Source organism: Acipenser ruthenus, chromosome 1 (genome assembly GCF_902713425.1).
Source record: "Acipenser ruthenus chromosome 1, fAciRut3.2 maternal haplotype, whole genome shotgun sequence".
Classification (NCBI taxonomy): domain Eukaryota; kingdom Metazoa; phylum Chordata; class Actinopteri; order Acipenseriformes; family Acipenseridae; genus Acipenser; species Acipenser ruthenus.
The window spans coordinates 106470351-106494330 of record NC_081189.1 but is presented as its reverse complement, the minus strand read 5'-3'; the positions used below and the strand labels follow the sequence as shown (position 1 = coordinate 106494330).

General features: G+C 38.4%; 1 protein-coding gene across 3 annotated transcripts in view; it reads left to right on the top strand.

Annotated features, from left to right (window-relative positions):
- Positions 1–387: 387 nt before the first annotated feature.
- LOC117421375 (regulator of G-protein signaling 12-like) overlaps positions 388–23980 on the top strand; it is a 91257-nt gene continuing 67664 nt past the window's right edge. The window contains exons 1-3 of one of the 3 annotated variants that reach the window (XM_034035691.3): positions 388–457; positions 2991–5021; positions 17503–17613. In XM_034035691.3, coding sequence (XP_033891582.2) covers positions 3132–5021; positions 17503–17613 — 2001 coding nt within the window. In that variant the 5' untranslated portion in view covers positions 388–457; positions 2991–3131. Of the gene's footprint in view, positions 458–1275; positions 1416–2990; positions 5022–17502; positions 17614–23980 lie in introns of those variants that run through there. The other 2 variants (XM_059033472.1, XM_034035690.3) reach the window with 2 other exon arrangements.

The window sequence follows — 23980 nt, the reverse complement described above, 5'->3', positions numbered from 1 at the left end:
AATACACATCAGCAACAAAATAAAACAGGCTACATATGCTGCAAAATAAGTTGCTACATTAAAAAGACTGATGATGCAATTATTCGTAATTTAGAAAAAGAATCATGTCACTATAACAATATATTTTTCTATTCTAATCTACTGTAAAATGTACAAAAAGCATACAAATGAATAAATAACGATAAATTACTGCTCAACAAATACTAAGGCATCTGTTATTTTTCTGTATCATCTAAATACTATCAACATTTATGAAATATATAATAATCAGGGCACGGAGGAATATAATAAAATTATTTTAAGTAGACTTCTAAAACTGCAGGAATCCCATTCGGTCAACCCACAGTTTTCTGAGGTCACGTGACTGGCACAGTGCAACCGTTGTTGCTCGCTTGTTGCTTCTATTGTTTACTTTGCACGGCGCGCTGGGAGAGACTCTGGATCAGAGATCAATCGGGTATTTGAATTATTAAGACACTAACTACATAGGTGTTTAATTTCTGTGTAAAACAACTGTATTGCCGTAAACGGTTGAGTGAATTTATGTATGACTTTGTTCGATAACTAGTTTATCTTATGGAAAACGATCTTACACTGGCTTAAATTTTTTTTTTTTTTTTTTAAAGAAACTAAAAAAAAAAGAGAGAAAAGGGTACTTGCATCGTGACTTAAGCCTCTTGAATGGACGAAATGCGTGGCTTATTGCTTTGTTTTATGCAATGTAGTTTTTAACAGAATTCCTTTAATTTGTCTACATGAGGTCAGCATACTTTTTAGATGATCACTGCTGGACAACGAATACAATAATTATCTACTTCGTATTTTTGTCAGTTAAAAAAGTATTTTATTGGAGATGTTACACAATACGTAGATAATAACTGTTCCCGATAAAGTTGGGAATTTTGTTATGCTGTCACATGTAAAATAATAATAATAATAATAATAATAATAATAATAATAATAATAATAATAATAAAGCGCATACATATTGCAAGTAGACAAAAACTTGTAAAAAGTCGGTTTTATTAAAAACACATAATTACATTTTATATGCAGTTTTTGCACAGCTGTATGTAACATACCGGTACTTAAACTAAATTATGTGCACACTCAATCTATCTTGATTGTTGACAGAACGAAATTAGACGGTTGAATTTGATCGACATACAGGGTAGCGAATATGATTCTCAAGATACAATGTGGACAATGGCGTTGTTATGGTAACTAGTCAGTGACGCCGTGTGATCCCTACAATGAGAAAGACTAGGCGGGGCAATCGATTTAGCAGGGTAGAGTGAGGTTTTTTCTGGGATTTGGTTTACACAAGAGAAAAAGTTTAGAAAGCTTATATATAAAAATTAAAATCAGCGAAGGTTTAAGCACATTACTCCGAATGCATTTGCATTTAGAACAAGGTAAGACTGCTGTCATTTTGATGTACTATCAGGACTCTGAAATTAGCAAGAAAGCAGATCGAGTAGAAGTAGCAGCTAATTGACGTTAGACTGTTGGAAGTAATTCTTCATAATCGGTATTCTTACCTAATCAAGTTTGAACGCCAACTAAACTGTAATAGAAGTTACATTTTTAATGGTCTGGTATTCGTATCATATGTAGATTTATATATTTATTTATTTGGCTCTTTGAGCTAATATATATATATATATATATATATATATATATATATATATATATACAGAGAGAGAGAGATCGATATCTCTCTCTATATATACATAAATATATATATATATATATATATATATATATATATATATATATATATATATATATGGAGATAGAGATGTATGTGGTTTTATTTGTTTAATACATTTTATGTTTTTATGCGTTTGGCAGAAAACGTATTCTGCCAAGCTTGCGTTTGCTCGTGCACGTCAGTGTACCTGTTGCTGGGCAAAGGTATGTTTGTTTTTGTATTTAGCGCTCAAATTTTTAAAGGTAGACTGCTTATGCCATTGGAGATTATGACATTCCTGGTGTTTACTTACTCCGCTTCTGTCTATTAACTGATTGTCCAGTAAAAGTTGCTGTCTGATCTGAAGTTACTGTCATGCGTGACGTTTTCAGTTTTATTTTACTTTCAGGAATCCCACTTATACAAAGAGTGGTATGATAATGTTACCATAATACTTCTCGCCCGTATCAATGAGTTATGCAAACCAAAAGTGAAGTATGAAAATGTAGGATTGTATAACGCTCAAAATTATATTCACTTACAGTAATAGTAACGACTGGGAGTAGAACATGTACTACATGTTTATGCATGGGCCTAGCTTATTAAATATCTTGCTAATAGATATTTCGATACCACAGTCTCCACAGGCACTATTGCTGGAACACGTTTTTGGGGTTAGATAAACAGGACTCCTACAGTCTGTGTTAATGATGCTTTTAAACTGGTTAGAAAAATCTAAAATCATTTGTATTTGAGCAATGGAATTCCAATATATTTAGATATGAGGTAAAATGGGCAATGCCCTGCACTAGGTGGTTTTACGATCTTGGTAAATGCAAATCCCTAACCCTTTTTTTCCTTTTTAAACTGTCCCAATACTTTTTGGAGGGTAGCTTAGGTAGTTTAGCAAGCAGATTGTTTTAAGATACTCCAGTGTGTTGACATTAAAGTATGCAAACAACATGTTGGACAAATTCCTCCCTGCATGTAACTTAATTTAAAAACTGAACCAGATTTCAAGGGAAATTATATGTAGTTAAATGCATTTTTCTTCAGAATGTGTGTTAACTGTTATAATGGATTTGGTATTTCTCTGAAATTTGAGAATCTAAGAGAAAAAAAGAACTTGAGAATGGAATTTGTATGAAACACAAGGACAGACTGCATTTTTATTAATTTTTTTACAATTTTAAATATAAAAGCTTTAAACATGTAGGTCTATATTTTTTATTTAAGATAGTGTTTTTTTTTTTACCTACCATTAACTAAAATGTTTTTCTCTCTCTTTTCTTTTAAGGTTTTCATTGTGAAAAACATCCTTTCACTGAAAAAATAATGAATATTCAGCGGTTAAGTTGGCACTAGGTGTTGATCTCACAAAGGTGTTAGATTTGGTTGTCCTGCTCTATATTTATAAAGCCCTTGATAGAAAAAAAAAATGTTCAGACCGGGAGAAACAGTGAAGCGGCGACTTAATGTACACACTGCTGCCCGGGTGAGAAGTGTAGAAGTTGCCAGAGGAAGAGCAGGATATGGATTCACACTTTCTGGTCAGGCCCCCTGTCTTCTGAATTGCATTTTGAAAGGAAGTCCTGCAGACTATGTTGGCCTTAGAGCTGGAGATCACGTCCTGAGTGTCAATGAAATCAATGTGTCGAAAGCATCACAAGAAGATGTTGTGAAGTTAATTGGAAAGTGCACCGGGGTGTTGCACATGGTAATTGCAGAAAGTAGCAATCACATTGACTCCTGTTCAAGTGATGAAGAACTCGGTTTCCATGAAACAAAAAACTGGGTAAAGCCTAAGATTGACTCCAAAACTTTGGGGATAAACAGAGCTGAAAGAGTTGTGGCCGAAATGCAGTCTGGAGGAATTTTTAACATGATTTTTGAAAACTCAAGTCATTCTTCTAGTAGCTCTGGGAAGTCTGCCACAAAACCAAGACCATTGTCAGAACCTGACTTTAATTGCAGAAACAGACACGAAAGTGTCAGGAGCAACCCAGACTTACTTTCAGAGGAAGAGATGGCAAAAGTACTGAATGACGATTCAGTATTTGCTGACATGTTTGAAAATCAGGATGATTTTGGATTAGATGCAAGCATTCTTAATGTAGGAATGATTGTCGGATATCTAGGTTCGATTGAACTAGCTTCCACAAGTGCGAACCTAGAGAATGACAGCTTGCAAGCAATCCGTGGCTGCATGAGGCGCTTGCGGGCTGAACAGAAGATCCATTCGCTGGTCATGATGAAGATAATGCATGACTGCATTCAGCTTTGCAATGACAAAGGTGCTGTTATTGCTGTGTACCCTGCTGAGAAGCTCGCATTCAGCGCTGTATGTCCTGATGATAGAAGGTTCTTTGGACTCGTCACCATGCAAGTTACGGATGACCAAAGTTTAGCAAAAGAGGAGGAAAGTGGACTGAGGACTTCATGTCACGTCTTTATGGTGGATGCAGAACTCTGTCATCATAAAATTCACCAGGGCATTGCAAGGCGCTTTCGTTTTGAATGTACGCCTGACCCAGACATAAACGGTTGCTTGGAGTTCCCCCCAACTTCTCAGCCTGTCCTGCAGTTTGTCTCTGTGCTCTACCGCGATATGGGGGAGTCGATTGAAGGGATGCGGGCAAGAGCATTTTTAGATGGAGATAACGATGCCCAGCAGAATAACAGTACCAGTAGCAACAGTGACAGTGGGATTGGAAATTTTCAGCAAGAAGAGAAAAACAACAGAGTTCTTTTGGTTGACTTAGGAAGTAACCCAAGTAGACACGTCCCTAATAGCCTGTGGGAAAATCCACAGGCACGGAATCCAAACCAGGCTGTGTCATCACACTGGAATGGCTATCGTTATGACCAAGATGGAGCAAAATATAATTTATCTGAGCTGTCTCATCCTGGTGCCTCTCACAACCCTGGCGGCAGGCATCTAGGTCCCTCTGCTCGGCTCGAGGTCCCAGTCACTTCCTCCAGACCTAATTATCCCCAGGTTAAAAAAGCAGGCACAATGGGCGCTGTCCAATCTGGCAGTCAGCGTTGGCTGCCTGTTCATGTTCTGCAAGATTGGCAGCAAGGCCACAGCAGTGATCAGGAGTCCTATGCAGAATCTACGGATGGTTGGTCAAGTGCTAACTGCAGTACCCTGCCTCCTCCAATGAGCAAAATCCCAGCAGACAGGTACAGGGTTGCAGGGGAAATCGTCCAGCCCTCGAAACTAATTACTCAGAAAGATGAGTGGGCCAAAAAGTTGTTTGGCGCAGAGAAAACATTGGGAGCTCAGCAGAATGGGAAAAGAAATAAAGAAGATGGAGAAAAAAAGGTAAGATATAGCTATAATTGGGGGGGGGGGGGGAGTGAGAGAAGAGAATAATTTGACACCCAAGTGAAAATTTAGGTACACACTGAAAAATGTAGGCTCATATTTAAAAATAAAAAAGTTAAAAATAATACACAAACTCAATACAGTATTAGTTACTTTTGCTTACAGGCATAATAGACCATTTTTTTCCAACTTCAGTTTGCTTTCTTTTTAGCTGCTGTTTCCAAAACATAGTCTTTTAAAGTAGCATTTTTATTTTAATTTTTTTATATCGGCAACAGAAACTACTGTATTTACTCAGATTTGTCACGCTTTTTTTGACCTAAATAAAAGTTTAAATTTCGGAGGAACGGCTTGGATTCAGGTTTTTTAAGTTAGGGTACCAATATACATTTGAGCATGTCAATTATTGTGGTGCGCTTGAACGAGAGCTCCTGTACACAGTAAAGCCCACTACAGTAATTACTCTTCATACAGTACCGGGATATTAACATGGCTGCACGGTGAATTTCACACATATTTTATAATGCATCTTTTTAAAACAAAAAAAGTTCTTCTCTTTTCTGAAGAAAAGAGAAACCACGCAGCAGAATGTGAATTTGGGGCATCTGAGATGTGTCAGAAGATGGAGACACAATCAAAAGGCTATTGTAATACTAACACAGGTCCGGCTTCAATCATTTATTTATACATCTCTCTTTCTCTATCTGGAAGAGCACAAGAAACAGGAACACTAAGGTATGTACTGCTGGCAGATTCTCCCTCTCTCTCTGATTCTCTAACTAAGTGACTGTTATGATGGTCTGTCTAGTTTAACTACAGGAACCCCACTAGAAGTCCTAACTCAAACCTAAAATAAACTACATATCTGTCTTACACTATTTTTGTTTGTGAACGTGACAAAGTCACTTTGGTCAAATTAAACAAACAAGGACAATAAAACTGATGAAGTTAAAGGTAATTTACCCTTTTCCAGCTACCGTAAACTGCAAGGACTGCTGTTCAATACTGCAAGTACTCTACATATTTTATTTTCCCAATTGTGTTTTTAATATAGTAGGTGACTTACTCTGATGATGTAATTTACGGTAATACATTGTTCTCTGCTGGCACCTAGAAAAGAAAGTAATTTAACCGTAAATTTTTTTTTTTTTTCATTGCTTTAAATGTGACTTGCATTCAGGGTCTTTTTTTTTATCTTCGTATTTGGCGGTGCGACTTGAATTCAGCGGTGACTTAAATTCGAATAAATACGTTATTTCTTTTGGACATTTTTTATAGTATTGTCTACTTGAACTATTTGGTAGGGTCAAATTCTGCATCTCTCAGTGCATCTCTGACTAGGGGCACACTGACAAATATTATAAAAAAAAATCTCCAAAAGCCACGCAATCTTGTAACAAAAAAGTAACTGTTCACTCAAAGTGTAGCCACATGCCTCGCTCTTGAAGCCCAATACAATGCAATCTGCTTATTCAAGTGCACAGACTGGGGCCATTACCTGTTCACAGGGATGCTTTCTGTTTTGTTCACTAACTTGTATTGCTAGTTTTTATGTTTATGTTATGTATAGAATTAGTTTCAAAGACACAGGCAAACTTTCTGTTAGAAATCAATTCAGGCATTAGCTGCCTGAATCTCCAGTGCTTTTGCCTTTGTTAGATGCCAGCCTGGCATGCTTGCCGAAATATACGATATGCTAGGCACATCAGTGAGATTTTAAGTTTTTAGGTTGTTGAAAGGATACAGTATAAGTCAATCACAGCTTATTTATTGTACATGTTTCCTTTTTCTTTAAATTGAATAGTTCAAGGACTTTAAAACTACAATTACAGGACATTTACAGATAGTGTTCATTTATTTTTTAGTTGAGCATTTTAAGTTTCATGAATACAATTTGAACTTAGAAATTACTTCTGAAGTGCATGGGACCCAAGACAGAAGATTTCTGGAGGTGCTGGCCCTCATCGTAGCCAGGCGGCTTTTCCTTGTGCTCCCCTGAGCAGCCTATGCAGGGGCTGCTGAGGACCGTCAGCCTCACGTCCTGGTCCTTCCACTGTTGTAGGTAGAGACAGCTCCTGCTCCTCTCCTCGGGGTGGTGATGGTGGTGGTGGTGGTGGTACCAGCAGGCATTCTCCCTCTGCTGGTGGAGGTGGGAGCGGCAAGCAGTCCTCCCATTGTGGTGAAGGCTGAACCAGCAGGCATTCTCCCTCTGCTGGTGGAGGGAGCAGCAGCAGGCACTTTTCCTGCACTGGTGGAGACTTGGGCTGGGGACTTGCCTTTCTTGGGCTGTGGACGCACCGACTCGACCCTTCTGGGTGCTGGACGTTCGGGCTCTTCCCACTTGGGCGCTAGTTCCTCCTCTTCATACTGCGTGGGTCAGATGGCCAACGTGTGCCCATACGCCCCGCAGCCAGGGCATAACTCCGTCGCAAGGTTCCTTAAATAGGCCTCCCAGCCGTCGTCCCAGACCTCCTGCTGTTGCTGCGGTTGCTGTTGGTGCTGCTTTCCTCTCCCTCTTCTTTCCCTCCCCCTTTTTCCCCCCAAACTCCTCTCTCACAAAAACCCACTTTTCAAAAAAAACGAAAAATCCAGAAAATAAAAATTTTACCTGTAATAACCCTGGTCTGACTCCTGGAGGCGCTGTTATCCCATGCAGGACACCATATGTGATCAGGTGGCTTTGTGTGGCGTGGGGGTGGTGACGTCAGACCAGGGGAGGAAACATAAACATTGGTAGTTACGGGGCAAAACGGCGCTGCTGCGCTTGTATTTTTAATTAAATACAAAATAAAGATTTGAAGAAAGAATACTGCTCCCAGAACGAAAATAAAAAGGTAAACCAAACAAAATATCTAGGTCAGGCTGGGCAGTCGCCTTCACTGATCCTATATGGGTAAGTTTATCCAGTTCTTTCTTTCAGTTTTGTTGTTGCTGTCATTCGCTCCTCTAAAACACCTTCTCCTAGAGCACAGACAGCTGCAGGCTTTTATACAGGTGACCATCTCGCGATTAGCAACAATTAATCAATGAATTAACTCAGGAGATGGTCACCTGCACAAGGTTTTTAAAATACACAAAACAATAACAAACTGCACAGCTTTTCGCCGTCCTATTTTAAACAATAAATCGTAATAATAATACAAAATATGCACAGGGGCGGGGAGTACCCCATTGTAACATATTTAAACAATATATTTTATAGCAGGGCTGTGCCCTGCCCCCTTTTATATGTGCAGGACTTTTCTACCGCCCTGGTACAAGCATCTACTTTGACTTCAATTTGGGTAAAATCTCAGATAATGTATTTATTTTTCACTTTTACACAAAAATGATTATATTTATGTATTTCCCCTTTGTGTAGGTTCATAATGGAATAAACTGTAGTGAAAAAATTAATCTGACAAATGGTTTTTGATTCCAAAACACTTTATATACAAGAAAGGTATACCTCCAATACAATCATATAAGCACGAGAGTTAAACTGACTTTGGATAAGGCCTCTGTACAGCTCAGTGCATATGTTTTTATCAGAAAGCACGGATATCCATAGAGTCAATTCGAAAGAGATGAAAAGACTGACAAAACTTACAATGTTTGGCATTCATACCTTTGTAAGCAATTGTTGACTCCGCTCCCATTTGTCTTACTTCTGTCCAATGATAGGGGTTTCCACTCTATCATTGCACATTCCCTCTGAGGGGGAAAAGGGGGGGGGGGGGGGTTGAATACCACATTGTACCTAGCAGGGTGCATCCATCTTGTCTTTCAGTTCCCCTCCCCCATCTCACACTATCTCTGCTAATATCCAGCCTTTTGGCGTTTAGCTCAGACACCCATCTGTGACTTTGAGTCGTGTTAGGCTATGCAAAACTGCACGTAGCTGGTTTTGCAGATGGGAAATGAAAGAACTCGAAACTTACACAATACTGTATAGAAACTTAATATAACAGCATATTAAAGCACCTGAATTAGTAAAACTTATAATTAATAACATAATTAATACCTCATGCAGAAAGCCATCACTATAAAACAAATGAAGTTCACACAGACAGATTTCTAGGTTGACGCTGCACAGTGTTTTGTTAATATGTTTTTCCTGCATCCATAATAGTTTATTTTCATTTTGGTAAATTAAATGGTATTAAGTTATTTGAGACTTTAGTGCCTAGTTTTACACTGACTTTGTCAGGTGAATTCATTGACGTTGCTTGCAAACAGTGATGGTGTGTGCTGGGAACAAGTGGAGATTAGAAGCAAAGCACAGAATATTTAATCACACAGAGACTTTCTGATATGAATTAAGAAGCTCTAAAAGTATGACTAAATTATATGATTATTCTTTTTTCATTCACCTTTGTTTTCAGTAAACTAAAAATTAAGGTGACCAATGTTCTATTGTTTTCAGTGCGAACAAATAAATGATATTCCAGAGATTTCAGGGAGCTCAGCAAAATTAAATTCCGTATTTTTCAAGAATGCAGTTTTAGAAATGTATTTCTACAGTGTTTAAACTTAGAACACGGTTTAAAGTAGTAAAGAGAAAGGCTCGTTAAAAGCCAAATAATTACTTGCTTGTTTACCATGTTTAAATTATTTATTCCTTATAAAACTTCATGCAAAAGAGGGAAAAAAAAACCAAAGAAAAAACTTGTCTGTGATGGTTGCAGTTGGATTTGTGTTGGTGTTGGTGTTGGTGTTTGGGGGGGGGGGGGGGGCGGGGTTTGTGTTTGCACTACAACCCAACTTGCTTCCAATTTCTTATTCTGGTAGTGGTGGCACTGCCAGCAACAATGTTGATAACTGCGCAAGGCACTCTGATAGTGGCGGCGCTGGTGGCTCTTCCCTCCGGGTGGAGCTGCCTTCTCCAGAGCCATGTTCTGACATTTCCTCCCTTTCCTATTGGAGGGGACAGTTGACCATGCTGTGCCCCCACTTCCCTCAGGCAAGGCACCAACTCAAGGCCTCGAGAGCGATAAGGAAGGAGGAGGAAGGAAACACTGGGAAGGTGGGGAATCCGCTTTTGTTGGTTGGAGAGCCTTGAGGCAGAGCCATTCATCACATGACTCCACCTCTTGGCCAAAGTAGGCCTCATTGAAGAGGGGGTCTGCCCATGGGCACTCCCCATATATGTGCCCAAAGTCCTGACACTCCTCACACCGGTGCAGCTCCTCCTCCATGCTCTTGTCCTGTCCCTTTTTCTTTCTGTTCATATTCCTCTTCGGGGCAGGTGGCTCCTCCTTTCCACCCTGAAAGGGACAGCGCCCGGTATAGTACCCAGGCTCTGCACAGCCGAGGCACTATGGAAGTGAGTCCTCCTTTCAGCTCTTTTGGGCAGATGGCTGGGGTTGGATCCTCTGAAGGAGCCATCCCACCACTGTCCTAACCTCACCCTGATAGTAGCCTTCCTGCCAGAGGGGATCTTCATCTAGGCCCACTTCCTGCCAGTCCCTAAATTCCTCACAAGTGGTGCTCCCGTCGGCTTTATTTCCACTCCGTATTTATTTACTTTTTTTCTTTTTCTTTTAACCTGTAGTCTCTAGGATCGCTCTCCTGCTTCTGACACCATATGTGGCGTGATAGCCTCCTAGTCCAGATGGTATTTACAGGACTTAGACACAGAAAGCTGCAAGGTTAAATGCATTAAAGCACTCTTTAATTACACAAAATAAACAAAAATAACACAGACAAAAATACAAACAAAACACACTTAACTAAACAAAATGGCACAAGGGACAAAACAAAAGGTTCTACAAGCTCACGAAATGCAAACAAACACGAGACGGCACAACACAGACCACCTCTATCACCAACATTAATTCTAATCATTCTAACTAATGCCTGTGAACACCTATTTTATACACCTGTGGCTGGAGCCTTATTATATATTTATTTATTTCTTAGCAGATGCCCTTATCCAGGATGACTTATAATTGTCACATTGTAAAAGATCACATTACAGAATATCACGTTACAGATTAAGAGCAGTTATAAGGTACAGTAAAATCAGTAGAAAATAAGATCAAATTCAAATAAGAGTAAAATAAAGAATACAGTAAATAAGTTCATTTAAGAGCGAGTTCGACTAAGAGCAGTTAAAAAGTTTAGTGCAGGTACAAGCTGTTGCAAGTACTGGAACAATTGAGTGCCATATAGTCCAGTATAGTCAAGGGTTGTGAGGTTTACAGATGCTGTCTAAACAGTTGAACATAAGAACATTTACAAATGAGAGGAGGCCATTCAGCCCATCTTGCTCGTTTGGTTGTTAGTAGCTTATTGATCCCAGAATCTCATCAAGCAGCTTCTTGAAGGATCCCAGGGTGTCAGCTTCAATAACATTACTGGGGAGTTGGTTCCAGACCCTCATAATTCTCTGTAAAAAAGTGCCTCCTATTTTCTGTTCTGAATGCCCCTTTATCTAATCTCCATTTGTGACCCTTGGTCCTTGTTTCTTTTTTCAGGTCAAAAAAGTCCTCTGGGTCGACATTGTCTATACCTTTTAGGATTTTGAATGTTTGAATCAGATCGCCGCGTAATCTTCTTTGTTTAAGACTGAATAGATTCAATTCTTTTAGCCTGTCTGCATACAACATGCCTTTTAAACTCGGGATAATTCTGGTTATTATTATTATTATTATTATTATTTATTTCTTAGCAGACGCCCTTATCCAGGGCGACTTACAATCGCAAGCAAATACAAATACATTCAAGTGTTACAATATAAGTCATACAATAAGAACAAGAAATACAATAATTCTCAAGTGTGACAAACCACAATTCAATAATACAGCAGATAATAGTGAAAGTTACATCAGGATATGATTAAATAGTGATAGTACAAAATACTACAGATTAAACACTTGGCAGATTACAATATTCTGAGGTACAGGATTAAATGCAGTAAAATAGGGGGCAGATAAGAGCAAAATAAAGCATATTTAAATGAAGGGTGATAGTGTCCCAGGATACAACAGAGGAGTTCTACAGGTGCTGTTTGAAGAGGTGAGTCTTAAGGAGAATGTGGTCAGGGACTGGGCAGTCCTGACATCTGTAGGAAGGTCGTTCCACCACTGCGGAGCAAGGGTGGAGAAGGAGCGGGCTCGGGAGGCAGGGGAGCGTAGCGGAGGTAGAGCCAGTCTTCTAGTGCAGGCGGAGCGGAGAGGTCGAGTGGGGGTGTAGGGAGAGATGAGGGTCTGGAGGTAGCTGGGTGCAGTCTGATCAAGGCATCTGTAGGCTAGTACAAGAGTTTTGAACTGGATGCGAGCGGTGATCGGGAGCCAGTGGAGCGAGCGGAGTAGTGGAGTAGCGTGGGCGAAGCGAGGTAGAGAGAACACCAGGCGAGCAGCAGAGTTCTGGATGAGCTGGAGCGGACGGGTGGCGGACACAGGGAGGCCAGCCAGGAGGGAGTTGCAGTAGTCTAGGCGGGAGAGTACCAGGGCCTGGACCAGGAGCAGGGTAGCATAGTTGGTGAGGAAGGGTCAGATTCTTCGGATGTTGCTCAGGAAGAATCGGCAAGTGCGTGCCAGAGTGGAGATGTGCTGGGAATAAGAGAGGCAGGGGTCCAGGGTGACTCCAAGGTTCTTAGCTGAGGAAGAGGGAGAGAGTGTGGTAGATTCCAGAGGAACAGAGATGATCAGAGGAGGGGGAGGAGGAGGGAAAGAAAAGGAGGTCAGATTTGCTCTTCTTTGCGCTCTTTCTAGAGCATCAATATCCTTTTTATAACGAGGTGACCAGAACTGAACACAATATTCTAGGTGAGGTCTTACTAATGCATTGTAAAGTTTTAACATTACTTCCCTTGATTTAAATTCAACACTTCTCACAATATATCCGAGCATCTTGTTGGCCTTTTTTTATAGCTTCCCCACATTGCTAGATGAAGACATTTCTAAGTCAACATAAACTCCTAGGTCTTTTTCATAGTTCCCTTCTTCAATTTCAGTATCTCCTATATGATATTTATAATGCACATTTTTTTGCCTGCATGCAATACTTTACACTTTTCTCTATTAAATGTAATTTGCCATGTGTCTGCCCAGTTCTGATTGCTGTCTAGATCATTTTGAATGACCTTTGCTGCTGCAACAGTGTTTGCCACTCCTCCTATTTTTGTGTCGTCTGCAAATTTAACGAGTTTGCTTACTATACCAGAATCTAAATCATTAATGTAGATTAGGAATAGCAGAGGACCTTATACTGATCCCTGTGGTACAGCACTGGTTACCTCACTCCATTTTGAGGTTTCTCCTCTAATTTCTGTACTTTCTGTTTTCTACATGTTAACCACTCCCTAATCCATGTGCATGCATTTCCTTGAATCCCTACTGCGTTCAGTTTGAGAATTAATCTTTTATGCGGGACTTTGTCAAAAGCTTTCTGGAAATCTAAATAAACCATGTCGTATGCTTTGCAATTATCCAGTTGTGTCTTGAGGAGGTGCCGGAAGGTAGTCAAGGACTGAGCATCTGTTATCTGATATCCGTGGGTAGGTCGTTCCACCACTGAGGGGCAAGGGTGGAGTAGGAGCAGGATCTGGAAGCTGGGGAGCAGAGGAGGGGTACAGTTAATCTGCCATTAGTGGAAGAGCGGAGGGGGGCGAGAGGGGGTGTAGGGAGAAATGATAGTCTGGAGATAGGAGGGAGCAGAAAGGTTGAGACAGCGATAGGCGAGTACAAGTGTTAATCATTTATTCAATTGTTGGCTCCAGCCACGTTCCCACATGTTTTGACAGGGAGAAATGTAACCCCCTCCCTGCCAACCCAATATTCCCCACACAAACACACGCTGCAACAATGCCACAAAGGGTATAATCATTATTACATTGCACCTTGGGACTTTAATTGGGTTCTCTAGGCCACAACTTAATTCATTTTCTTCTTAATAATGCACAATTGCTTTGCAAGTTACCCACAGCAGAGCAGTAGTTAGTGGTACCTACATGGTACCTACATATAAGTTTTATGTAAATCTTTTTTTTTTTTTTTTGACAAGCATAATATACAATTACTGTGGCGATAGCTTTATATGAGATACGCCTATAGTACTGTAGGTCTAAGCTGCTGTATAATGTCATCCCTTCTGCTAGCCCAGAGCAATCAATCTTTTTAAAGTTAAAAGCTGTTTCCTTCATCATTCTTCATTTTGGATTTTGGCAGAATGTTTGAATTTCACTTCCGCTTATTTCACTTCTGCTAACCAAAAACCTATTCTTTCCTCCTTATTGTAATGACATTTGTAACATTATCATGGTCTCAGTGTTTTGCAGATGAAGTTGGTACTACTTGGTACTTCATTAACATAATAAAAGGGAAGAAACTAGATTCTAAAACCTTTGTTACCACACCTTCAAGAGCATTAGTGCAATTAAAACATTCAGGATATTGGTATGCATAAATTCAATTCATAGAAGCATGCACCATTCCGCCACCAGATGGCCCTGAGTACCAAAATAAAATCCCATTAAAAGTGAAGACATGTTTAGTTTACAAATGTATTTCCAGTTTGCTTCCAACATTCCTCCATAATCCAGCCTTTTGCTACTGTATGCACTGTATCATTATATAAAAAAAAAACTGTTCACAGTTGGCTTACATTCCTCAAAGGTAGTTTTAGTGTTTGCCCCCTTGAAACATGCCAGGGCTCTCCAAAACTTTTTTCCCATTGAGGGTCCACGATTCTCAACTTCAGACAACTGAAACCCAGAGGGAATTTTGGGGGTCTCAGTGAAGTATAAAGTCTTCATTTTTTTTTTTTTTTTTTTGCCTTCTTTTATTCAAGTTTTGACAATAACAACTGGGCTGTGTTCAAAGCCCCAGGAATTTGAAACCATTGAAAGTTAGTCAGGTGGCATTTAGGCACTGCCAGTTCTTTTGGTTATTGTTGTTTTACAGCATGGATGGGGTTTCCATTCCCCCTCCAGATAAACTTGTGAGACTGCGTGGTCGGTGGCTAATGATTTATTGACAAATTAGATGTCGACCACGCATATGAGAAACCCTGTGCAGAATGTGGTCAATTAATAAAAGTAATTGACAGCCAGTTAATTCTTCGACTATGATATAAAAACAAGCAGCTTTTGCTGACTGGGGTGGGTTGTTCAGAGGAGGAATGGGAAAGTAAGATTTAGAAAATATAATAATTTTTGGTTCAGTGTATTGTGTTTGTCTGTTTATTTTGCCCACCGTTTGGTTTTGTTTTATTTAAACCATTGATTTATTTTTATTAACCCGCAGTACTTGCCTGTCTCTTCCTGGTCTGTGACGTCACCACCAAGCCACACTGCCAAATAAGCTTACTTGCTTAAATTGCATGTAAAAACTGTTTTTGAAATCATACAGGACACTAAAGATTTTTTAAAGTGAAAGGTTTTTCATTGGCTCTTATTGTACCTGTTTTGAGTGTATTCCAAAGCTGGTAGTGTACAGCATTAAAATCCTGAAAGAAAAGGTCATAGTTGAATTGTGTTCACGGACAGTTTTGTAACGTGGCACTTGTGCATTTGAAAGAGTTCACTGTTCTTTCCTGTTTTTTCTCACCAAAACAAGTGTCCTATTTTTTATTATTATATATTTCTTAGCGGACACCCTTATGCGGGGCGACTTACAGTTGTTACAAAGTATCACATTACACAATATATCACATTTACAGAAACTCATTAACCCATGACAAAAATCTACCAGATGAGGTACTATATGTGGTATAACATCAAACTAGAACTGCTCACTGAACTTAGATTTGAGATGCTATAACTGCTGTGGACTGTTTCATTTAGAACTTGCTGAAGAACATATTTAATGGTAAATATGTTGCAGATGTGTACTGCATAATTGCATTTGTGTGCACACTGTATGATTCCTAAAGCTCTATAAATAAATCCTTCCTTTCCAAATCTGGATCCTCAATAAACTAAAGTACAAGGAACGTTGGTTTATCATAAATTTAACACTACAAATATTTTGTCATCTACAAACATGATCTTGGCTGTTTGTACAGTATGTAGAACATAAAATATTTAAAATACAAAAATCAGTAAACCTCTTAAAACACAGTGCCCTATTTCATATCAAACAGTGCAGTCTCCAGGTAAATATGTGGAGGTGGTTATTGAGATCATTAAAAATAGGTTTATTATTACTGTGATTATTATTACTATGGAAAATACATAGGCCCAAGTATTACATTTATTACGTTTTATATGTTAGTATTGCATCTCATAGTTTTGTTTCTATTTTAAAGTGTCTGTTTAAATGTTTAACCAAAATAAATTTTATTACCTAACAGATATTATTTAAGACATAAATACTCATAAATGAAGGTAGTATGAATACATACATATCTGAAAATGTGCTTGTAGCCTATTCTTATAGTTGTTGTTATTACACATTTGTTTATTTAAATTGAACTTCCCTCGAGACATCTAGCGATCCACTTTTTTATGCCTTCCAATACTGCACTTAAAATAAAAGCTTATTGATCTGGACTGAATAAGGGTAGGTCATATATATTTAACTTGAAAAACAATGTCATGTTACTTTGTTTGAGGTTGTGAAAGCATTGCACGTGTTCATCTGGGGGGGAAAAAAGACAACACTGCTATTATGAGAAATTCTAAGAGATTGTTTTTCCAGCCCTGAAAAAAAAAAAATGCTGCCAACAAAGCAAAAATAAAATCCTTTTTGCAGCATCCATCTGCTCTGAAAGAGGAGTTTCTTGCAGGATGCAAGGGGAATTATTGGGTATTACCCATGGATACCACTGTAATTACTGGCAATTCTTGTTTCACCCATGAAACGTAATGCTTTAACTATCATTTTAATAGCAGGGCTACTTGCAGAATAGGTTTATTATCTTTTGGCGTAGGTTCAAGATGGCAAGATTAAAGGGAAGTGAGATGTTGGATTAAATAAAACAAATGTTGTATCTGGTAACAACATGATTTTTAAGCTTTAAAAGTTTTCATTAAAGAGTATTAATGTGATGCTACTTTAGGCCTGAAGCTTGCCTTCGTATTATAGTAGGAGCCAGCTGGCGACTGAAACGCCTAGCTACAGCAGCTAGCAGTGTTGTGCAAGCTGCGTGGCTGTCTGAGTTCAAGCAGGCCTGATAATCAATAAGAGAGGTAGAAATTCAAATGGAGGATGGGCTAGACAGGGGAACATACTTAGCCTTCAATCCTTTGTCAACAACGCTAGTGTAAATAGTTGGATATTTGTGGTATTGCAATGTAACATGATATGTTATTTTTCTGCCAAATTCTTTCCTAACAGCATGCTTTATGCTGGTTTGTGGTAATAAGTAGATCAAGGTTTTCTTGTGTTTGTTTGTGTTGCACTTGCATTTGACTCAGCATTTTAAAACAATTTTTTGGGGGGTATTTTATGTTAACTATAGAGCAACTGTTTGCTAATTGAAATTTGCTAATACATTTAATACGTCTGTCTCAATATGGTTACTCATTTGCCATTCCTTTTTACATTTCCAGAGCTCAAGGTTCCGTGGAATCTCGGTGGGATTTTCACAGCGGTCCTCTGGCAGACGATCCTATGGAAGATCAAAGCGTTTTAGTCTTGCCCGGTCTTTGGATGATTTGGAGGTAAGGAACGCCTATTCACTGCACGGTTTAACTTCAGGTGAAATGTTTAAAAGTAATAAAAATGTACAAACTATGTATTTATTGTGGGATTCATTTTAGGAACTCACTCAGTTAAATGTAGGCATTGATTAGTTGGAATAAGTACATGAGCAAATCAGCATCACCTGATGTAACTTCTCTATAGTGGTGCAACAATTAATCGATGCATCGATTTATTGATCATCTGTCTTTAAATTTCCTGAGCTTCGGTTACATATTGGTGAATCGATGCATCAAATTAGAACCCAGTTTGAAGCCTCCTGTTGCCGGTTTGCATAAAAATCTTGAGTGCGTTTCTTTTAGTGCTATTCTGGTACATAAACAACGCCAGTGTGTTGCTAGGATACACACTTTAGGCCTCTACATTCACGTTGGATATACCCCAAAATTAGTTGAATTGCTTCACTGTTGAGTCTGCATTTTTTTTTTTGCACTAAAAAGTGACAGGGACACAGCATATACATTTTTTATGTAATCATTTCAAAAGAATGCCAATATTAAATCTACCAATTTTACCTTTTGCTTTCAAAGTATGTTGTGCTTGGATTATATGGCAATATTACATAAAAAGAAGGTGAATTTTTAGTATGGTATTTAAATTAGTCAGGATTTCTGAGATTAATTAAAATGTTTTGCTTTGCTTTGGACTTAAAATGTTAACAATAATGAACAGCCATAGTTCAGATAGAAATGACTTCTGTTAAAATATAGTATTTATTATTATTATTACAATGTTAAAGAAACATCTGATGCGGACGCACGCATATTTTGAGTTGTCCTTTGTATTTCTTTTTTTATAATCAGAAGTGTTCTGATTTGAATGTAAGTCGTGCCTTTTTATTTAACGATTATGCACAAGCGTGTTTTTATTTATTGGATCTTCTGTTAAAGAACAAACAGTTTTTTTTTTTTTTTAATTTTGAAAAATAAAATGCCAATGCATCGATTATCATTGATAAATGTCTATACGATACTCGAATAAGAAATGAGGGTGCCGATTGCACCACTACTTCTCTCACAAGCTGTGGACAGAAGAACATTTCTAAAAAGGCCAAACTACGGAATGCAGCCCATTCAAAATGATTTGGGGACTGTGCAAATGTTTTGGTTTTTTGATAAGATAAAAGAGAAAACATTTAATTTAGTTGTAGACTTAAATAAAGGACAAAGTGATCTGGCAGTATGGGTAAAATGATAAAGCTGCACTTCTACAGTATTTACAGTAAAATGTTCCCCAACTAAAATCTATATATTTTCATCTCTTGTCTGCGAGTATATGCACTAGTGCAATTTTTTTTTAAAACAATGCTGATTGGATAGACTATTGTTATCTATCCACTTGTGGTAGTTTTTTTTGAACATTTGCTTAAAAAAAAAAAAAAAAAAAAAACCTTTGTTCCGAAAAAACTGCAGATTTCATTTAAAGTAAATTATTTCATTAAATGCTTGGATGAAACCATCTTAATCCTATGTTGTATGCTAGGGGTCCAAATGGAAAATAAAGGTCAAAGTATGGTGTTATAGCGTTTAACCAGTTACAAAACTACACTAAATGTAATTTTCATTGACCTAGCTGTCTCATGTAGAATATAATAATTTGTTGTCAGTATTTATTACAGAAATATAGTGTGTTGTACAGTATATTGTTCAAATGTGAGGCACATACAGTAAAGTAGTTTTATTTTATCAATAAATAAATAATTATTAATCATTCACATTCAACTGCAATAATTGGAAGCAGAAATCAGTTATGGTGGACAGAACAGATACAACAACTTGTCAACCAAGCAAGCCTCGACTGTTTTGTCTCTTGTTTCTGCCAACTGGGACCATAATGCAAAAAACAGTATAACTGGCAACTCCATAGCAAACAAGTGTTTCTTTGCTTGATGCGTATGGCATTAAAAATAACGTGGCTCTGTTATTGAAAAAGAGACTCAGCAGATGCTGTTTCATTGTTGTGGGGAACACCACTGAACAATAATTATGTGGATGACAATAAAATTGAGATGCACTACTGTATATCATTACAGTTTAACATAATTACTGTACTTTGCACATAATCTCTGACACTATGAAGGGAAGTGGGTGTATCAGAACCACGACTTGGCAGGCATTAATGCTTTTACAGAACATTCTGTAAAAAACAATATGAAAATCATTACATATGTTATTAAAGTGTGTATTAGCATGAATTGCTCTTATTGGTATTTCTCTACAGTCTACAGTGGCTGTAGAGTCATAACCTTTTAATAGGTGAGGCGTTTCAACTTCAGTTCAGATAATTACGGTATACACTAGCCTTGAACTTGGCTTCCCACATAACACTTTAAAATCAAGTCTACAAACAATATATGCTTTTTTTGTCTAGTTTTATATACTTAGCTGGGTAATCGGCAGATAAGCGATGTGTTGACGGCACCTGCATTAGCTCTGGCATTGGGTTTCAGTGCCCACCTCTTTCAATTGCTTTGTCTTTAGGAAAGTAATTATCCCCTGCTGGGGATGTAGCGGAGGCGGTCGTCCTTTTCATTTTTTGCATATAAAACTGGACACACAACTGGTTTTAACATTATTTAGGTTCTTATTGAGAATTGATTGTGAAGATATACTTGGGGTGTCTATTTGTCTGTACATCTGTCAGTCTCTACGTTACACTTGTTTTGCATATAGGAGAACCGGTTATATAGGAGAACCGCTTATCCAGTTGTCATGAAACTTGATATGGATATGTTATGGGCATCAACTTTTTCTTCATTGTGATGGCTCTGTGGAGAAGTGTGTGTAATATATGGGAATAGGACCCTGAAGCCACTGTCAGACATCTTTTGCAGTTTTTTTTTTTTTTTTTTGTTTAATGGGAAGCCATACTACTTCAGGGCTCTCCAAAACTTTTTCCCATTCAGGGTCCAGGTCTGAAGGACCCAGGGAAAATGTTGGGGGTCCCAATAAAGTACAAAGTCTTAATGTTATGATTACACAAATGTTTTTTTTTTTGTCTTCATTTATTAAAGTTTTTTAAACTTTACAAATAAGGAAGGTCTAAAATAAGGAAGAACAAAAATGCATAGCAATAAAATCCATAAAAGCAGAATTCCATAAAGATCAAAGGACAACCAACCATTCTACTCAACCAGGCATCCCCCACTGCTCTTAATGTTAAAGCAGACCAAATGCTCCAGGTTTTAAATTCATAAATTGTAATAACATTTTTGGTCTGACTTAAAGCGCTTTGTGATGGTGGTCCACTATGAAAGGTGCTATATAAAATAGATTGATTGAGATTGATTGATTATATTTTTTTACTGAGCTGCCTGAACTAAGTTGCGTATTCAGTATTGAAAACCAGGCTCTAGGAAACACGATGAACTAGTAGTAGAGAGATTTAAATGACCGCATTTCTTTCTTTTTCTCTATATTATACCTAGCTATGGTAATTTTGAGAAAAAAAAATGCCATTAATTCTGTCCAGAATTAACAAGCCATCAGCAGACCCTTAAACTTGGCAGTATTGTAACTACAGTGGAACCAAATAGACAGCGAAAAAAAGACATTACACGTCTCTGAGACATTTTTTCTTACAGCAAGTGCCCTATGCCATACTGACCACTAGGGGCACTGTTTCACACTCTAATTTTGAATTTCCAGCCTTGGCGGGGGATGTAAAGTACGTTACTGACCTACTTGTTTGGTCTTATATTTTTGTACAAGCAGACAACTACATCAAAGGAGGCTGTGTGGTCTGGTGGTTAAAGAAAAGGGCTTCTAACCAGGAGGTCCCCGTTTCAAATCCCGGCTCACTCACTATGTGACCTTGAGCAAGTCACTTAACCTCCTTGTGCTCCGTCTTTAGGGTGAGACGTTGCTGTAAGTGAGTCTGCAGCTGATGCATAGTTCACACACCCTAGTCTCTGTAAGACCCCATTCACACTATTGTGCTGGCCCAGGGCCGCCACATATTTAGGTCTGACCCTGTTCACATTTGCGGTTTAAGGCACCTATGCGTGTTCACATTTGTGACTCAAAAGCAATTTTTTTTTTTTTTTTTTTTTTTAATGGAACGATAGAATGGAATGGAAGAGCTACCAGGATATTCAGTAATCACTGATTTAATTTTTTTTCCTTCAAATGTAGCACAGTAGCAGTTTTATGTGTGTGTGTGTGTGTGTGTGTGTGTATATATACACTACCGGTCAAAAGTTTTAGAACACCCCCATTTTTCCAGTTTTTATTGAAATTTAAGCAGTTCAAGTCCAGTGAATAACCTGAAATGGTACAAAGGTAAGCAGTAAACTGCCAGAGGTTAAAAAAAAAAGTTTAGGTTACCAAAAACTGAAAAATAATCTACATTTCAGAGTTATACAAAAAGGCCTTTTTCAGGGAACAAGTAATGGGTTAACAACTTACAGCTGTTCTGCAGCAATGGAAGTAAATTAAGCCTTGAAAGTTGATGCTAACAATTCCTACAGCTGTCCCAACTTTTGTTGATTACTTACAAACCCTCTGTCTGTATAAAAGCAGTGTTGGAACAGACTGTGTTACTACACCCTCTTAAGCATTATTTGGACAGTATTGTACTGCAGGAAGTAGTATATTGCTCTCATAATGGCGAGAAAAAGTCAATTAACAAAGGAAGACAGACAGACCATTATAACCCTTAAAAGTGTAGGTCTTTCCTTTAGAGAAATTGCAAAGAAAGCCAAGGTGTCAGTGAGTACAGTTTCCTACACCATCAAAAGGCACTTGGAAACTGGAGGAAACTCTGACAGGAAGAGGTCTGGCAGACCCAAAGCCACAACAGAATCAGAAGACAAGTTTCTGAGAGTCAACAGCTTGCGTGATAGGCGGCTCACAGGACAACAGCTTCAAGCACAGCTTAACACTGGTCGAAGTAAGCAAGTCTCAGTTTCAACTGTGAAGAGAAGACTTTGAGCTGCAGGTTTGACAGGTTGAGTGGCAGTAAGAAAGCCATTGCTAAGATGGCAAAATAAGAAAAAGAGGCTTGCCTGGGCCATGAAGCACCGCCAGTGGACTACTGAAGACTGGAAGAAGGTCTTATGGACCGATGAATCAAAATTTGAAATCTTCGGTTCATCACGCAGGGTTTTTGTACGCCGTCGAGTAGGCGAAAGGATGGTTCCTCGGTGTGTGACACCAACTGTCAAACATGGAGGAGGAAGCGTGATGGTCTGGGGCTCTTTTGCTGGATCCAGAATCAGCGACTTGCACAGAGTGAGTGGCACCCTGAACCAGAACTGCTACCACAGCATTTTGCAGCGCCATGCAATACCCTCTGGTATACGCCTAGTTGGTCAGGGGTTCATCCTACAGCAAGATAATGACCCAAAACATACCTCCAGGCTATGTCAGAACTACCTTAGAAGAAAAGAACAAGACGGTAGGCTTCAAATCATGGAATGGCCAGCACAGTCTCCAGACTTATACCCCATCGAGCTGGTTTGGGATGAACTGGACAGAAGGGTGAAAGCAAAGCAACCTACAAGTGCAACACATTTGTGGGAACTTCTGCAACAGTGTTGGGAAGAACTTTCCGAACAATATTTGATTTCCATTGTAGAAAGAATGCCACGAGTGTGTTCGGCTGTTATATCTGCAAAAGGTGGCTACTTTGATGAGTCAAAAATTCAGATTAAATTTTGTTAAACAAAACGATTCCATGTTTTCTTTTTTATCTCCAATTATTTGCTTTAATTTCAGAGTACATTGAGACATTAAACTGCGTAAATTTCAATAAAAACTGGAAAAATGGAGGTGTTCTAAAACTTTTGACGGTAGTGTATATATATATATATATATATATATATAATGTAAAAAAACACATATATTATTGCCTATTTTGACTTAATGTTATGGTGTGTAACGGGGTGAAGGTCTGAGCTTACCCCCACCCACAATCACATTATTCTCTCAAGAACACAGAGGTATTTAGAATGCAGGAATAAGCAACTTGGATGTAACCGGTTGTACATACAATGAGTGACATTCACGAGACAAGCTCACGACTGACCACCTAATACTACTGCTCCCTCCTAAGGAAAGACACGGCATTAAATAATAATGAATTAATTATTCAATAACCAGTTACACCTGGAATCATTTTATACAAAAATAAACTATTTAACATTCCTTCCATTTACAATAAACATTCATATATTTTGCATTACATGTGTTTCTTCTCATTTATACGTATTTCTTTAACCTGCATGAATACCATCTTTGTTTACAAACACGATTGTTAAACTATTGTATTGTGTTCGTTATTATTATCATTGTCATTATTATTCTCTAGTCCTGAAGATCAGCATTA